Raw genomic sequence first — 2,950 nt, forward strand, 5'->3', positions numbered from 1 at the left:
CGCATCTTTTTCCATACATGGCCAATAAAAGTGTTCATTTAGGATCTCCAATGTCTTGTTAATCCCAAAATGACCAGCTAGACCGCCTCCATGTGCTTCTCTAATCAGCTACTCCCTGATTAAATCTTTTGGGATGCACAATCAGCTGCCCTTGAATAGAAAACCATCATGTTCAATATAATCTCTTTTGAACTCAACAAGTGAACAGTTCAAAATGGGAGCAAAGTCTGGATCAGCATCATACAACTCCTTTATAAATGAGAATCCAAGCACTTTAGCTTCCAGAATAGATAACAAGGAATATCTCCTTGATAGAGCATCAGTAACAACATTAGAAGTACCAGCCTTGTGCTTAGACACAAAGGAGTACATTTGTAAGAACTCAACCCATTATGCATGCCTTGGATTTAGTTTGTGCTGACCATTAATGTACTTCAATGCTTCATGATCAGAAAAGAGAACAAACTACCTTGGCTTCAAATAATGAGACCAATGATCAACAGCTCGAATGATGGCATAAAAATCCTTATCATAAGTGTTATAATTTAATTTAGACCCATTTAGCTTTTCAGTGAAATAAGCTACTGGTTTTTTTTCTTGTACTAGCACAGCACCAATTCCAACACCACTTGCATCACATTCAAGTTCAAACAGCATATCAAATTAGGCAAAGCAAGTATAGGTGCTGAACTTAGATTTTCCTATACTGATTCAAATGTTCATCAGGCAGAACTGGACCATTCAAACACCCCTTTCTTTAAATAATCAGTAATTAGAGCAACAATGGTGGAGAAGTCTTTGATAAATCTTCTATAAAACGAAGCTAAACCATGGAAACTTCTGACGTCAGTGATGGAAGATGGGCTACGCAATGATCTGATTGCTTCCACTTTAGAGGGATCCATTGAAATGCCTTCTTCAGAAACCACATATCCAAGAAACACTACTTTGCTTACAAACAAATCACACTTCTCCAGCTTGCCATACAATTGATACTGCCTTAACAGCTTAAATACTTTTCTCAAATGATTCAAGTGTTCTTCCTTAGTTTTTGAGTACACTAGAATGTCATCAAAGTAAACAACCACAAACTGACCAATAAGTGGCATGAGCACTTCATTCATAAGTCTCTTTAATGTGCTGGGTGCATTAGATAATCCAAAAGGCATAACCAGCCACTCAAACAATCAACTCTTGATCTTGAAAGATGTCTTCCATTCATCCCCTTCTTTCATTCAAATCTGATGATACCCACTTCTAAGATCAACTTTGGAGAATACACGAGAACCATACAGCTCATCTAGCATATCTTCTAATCTACGTATGGGATACCTATATTTTATGGTGATGTTGTTAATAGCTTTGTTATCTACACACATTCTCATAGAACCATCTTTCTTTGGAACCAGCAAAGCTGGTACTGAACAAGGACTCATGTTGGTTCTAACATAACCCTTTGTAACCAGCTCATTAACTTGCTTTTCTAGTTCTTTTACTTCATGAGGTGAACATCGATAATCTGCTTTGTTGGGAAGAATAGATCCAGGTACAAGATCAATTTATTGTTTGATACCCCTGATTGGTTGTAAACCAGCAGGTAATTCACTTGGGAACACATCAGCAAAATCAGATAATAAAGGTTTTACCCGAGCTGGTACTTCATCATGCTGGTTCAACTCATCACTTTCAACCAACAGCAACAAGTAAGCACCAGTACCACCCTTTAACTTAGTATCAACTTCAGCTTGAGTCATAAATAAACTCTTATCATTCATAACAGTAGGGTCAGCTCTAGGTATTTCACTAGGCTTTAAAGAAGTGAGGGTGATCTTCTTTCCATTCACATACAATGAGTAAGTATTTTGGTATCCATTATGATAGACATACTTATCAAATAACCAAGGTCTACCAAGCAGAAAATGACAAGCATCCATAGGAATAACATCACAAGTAATCTCATCTTGATAAACACTACCAATAGAAAATGGAACAGTAACTTGGCGAGTAACCTTTACCTCATTGCCTCGGTTAAGCCATTGAAGTTTGTATGGATTAAGATGCTTCTTTGTAACCAGCTCAAGTTTTTCCACCATGTGAGAAGATGTTGGATTTGCACAGCTGCCTCCATCAACAATCATGCTGCATACTTTGCCTTTATTTTGCACCTTGAATGAAAGATATTTTCACTCTGGCTCTTATCTTCAATAGCTTCTGCTGAGTGCATTACTCTTCGAATCATCAAAAACTCACCAATATCAGCAGCAACAAACTCTTCATTATCAGATTCTGAAACGACCCCAAATCCGTTTACCAAAAACGAAGCAGTTTTTTTTATAAGTTAGGTCCCAATATACCCTTCATAATACATAACATTTTCAACTCTGTTTTAACCAAAAACATAATATCATAACATTACGTTTAACAACTTACTATAACCCTTGGTATAAAAATGACACATTACAAGATCATTTATAATAATGACTCAATTACACAAAACACGGGTTAATACTCAATAACCCAACCCGATACCAAGAGCATAATCCCGGGGACTACTAAATCCCCAATCCGCGTCCAAATATCCAAAAGCTACCCCATCGAGCCTGAGCGCTCCTACGCATCTAGTCTAACAACTAGCTAACTTAACAATCACAATACCTGTAAAAAGGTAAACAACGAGAGGGGTAAGCATAAAGCTTAGTGAATGAAATAATTATACATATACATATATAATCTACTTAATTGGAAATACTTACACAATTACCGCATACATGCTAGCAATCTAATTAGCATACCATCACAAAGTATAAGGATAATCATCTCCAATACCACAAGCTAGCATAAAAAAAGCATATATTCATCACAATATAAAATGCTATATACCAACACACACCTAATATGGTTAACCATGCGTGCATCATGGTGCTACCGGCTCTGTGGTTCACATCATACG

At 36.8% G+C, this 2,950-nt stretch overlaps 1 protein-coding gene across 1 annotated transcript; it reads right to left on the reverse strand.

Moving 5' to 3' along the window:
* Positions 1–722: 722 nt before the first annotated feature.
* Positions 723–1,754, reverse strand: LOC139899267 (uncharacterized mitochondrial protein AtMg00860-like). The gene is made up of 2 exons (XM_071882089.1): positions 1,574–1,754; positions 723–1,060 (listed from the first exon to the last, which is right to left on the reverse strand). The coding sequence occupies exons 1-2, from the start codon at positions 1,752–1,754 to the stop codon at positions 723–725; spliced, it is 519 nt and encodes a 172-aa protein (XP_071738190.1).
* Between the last annotated feature and the right edge of the window lie 1,196 nt (positions 1,755–2,950).

The sequence above is a fragment of the Rutidosis leptorrhynchoides genome, chromosome 1, assembly GCF_046630445.1.
Source record: "Rutidosis leptorrhynchoides isolate AG116_Rl617_1_P2 chromosome 1, CSIRO_AGI_Rlap_v1, whole genome shotgun sequence".
In the NCBI taxonomy this organism is placed as follows: Eukaryota; Viridiplantae; Streptophyta; class Magnoliopsida; order Asterales; family Asteraceae; genus Rutidosis; species Rutidosis leptorrhynchoides.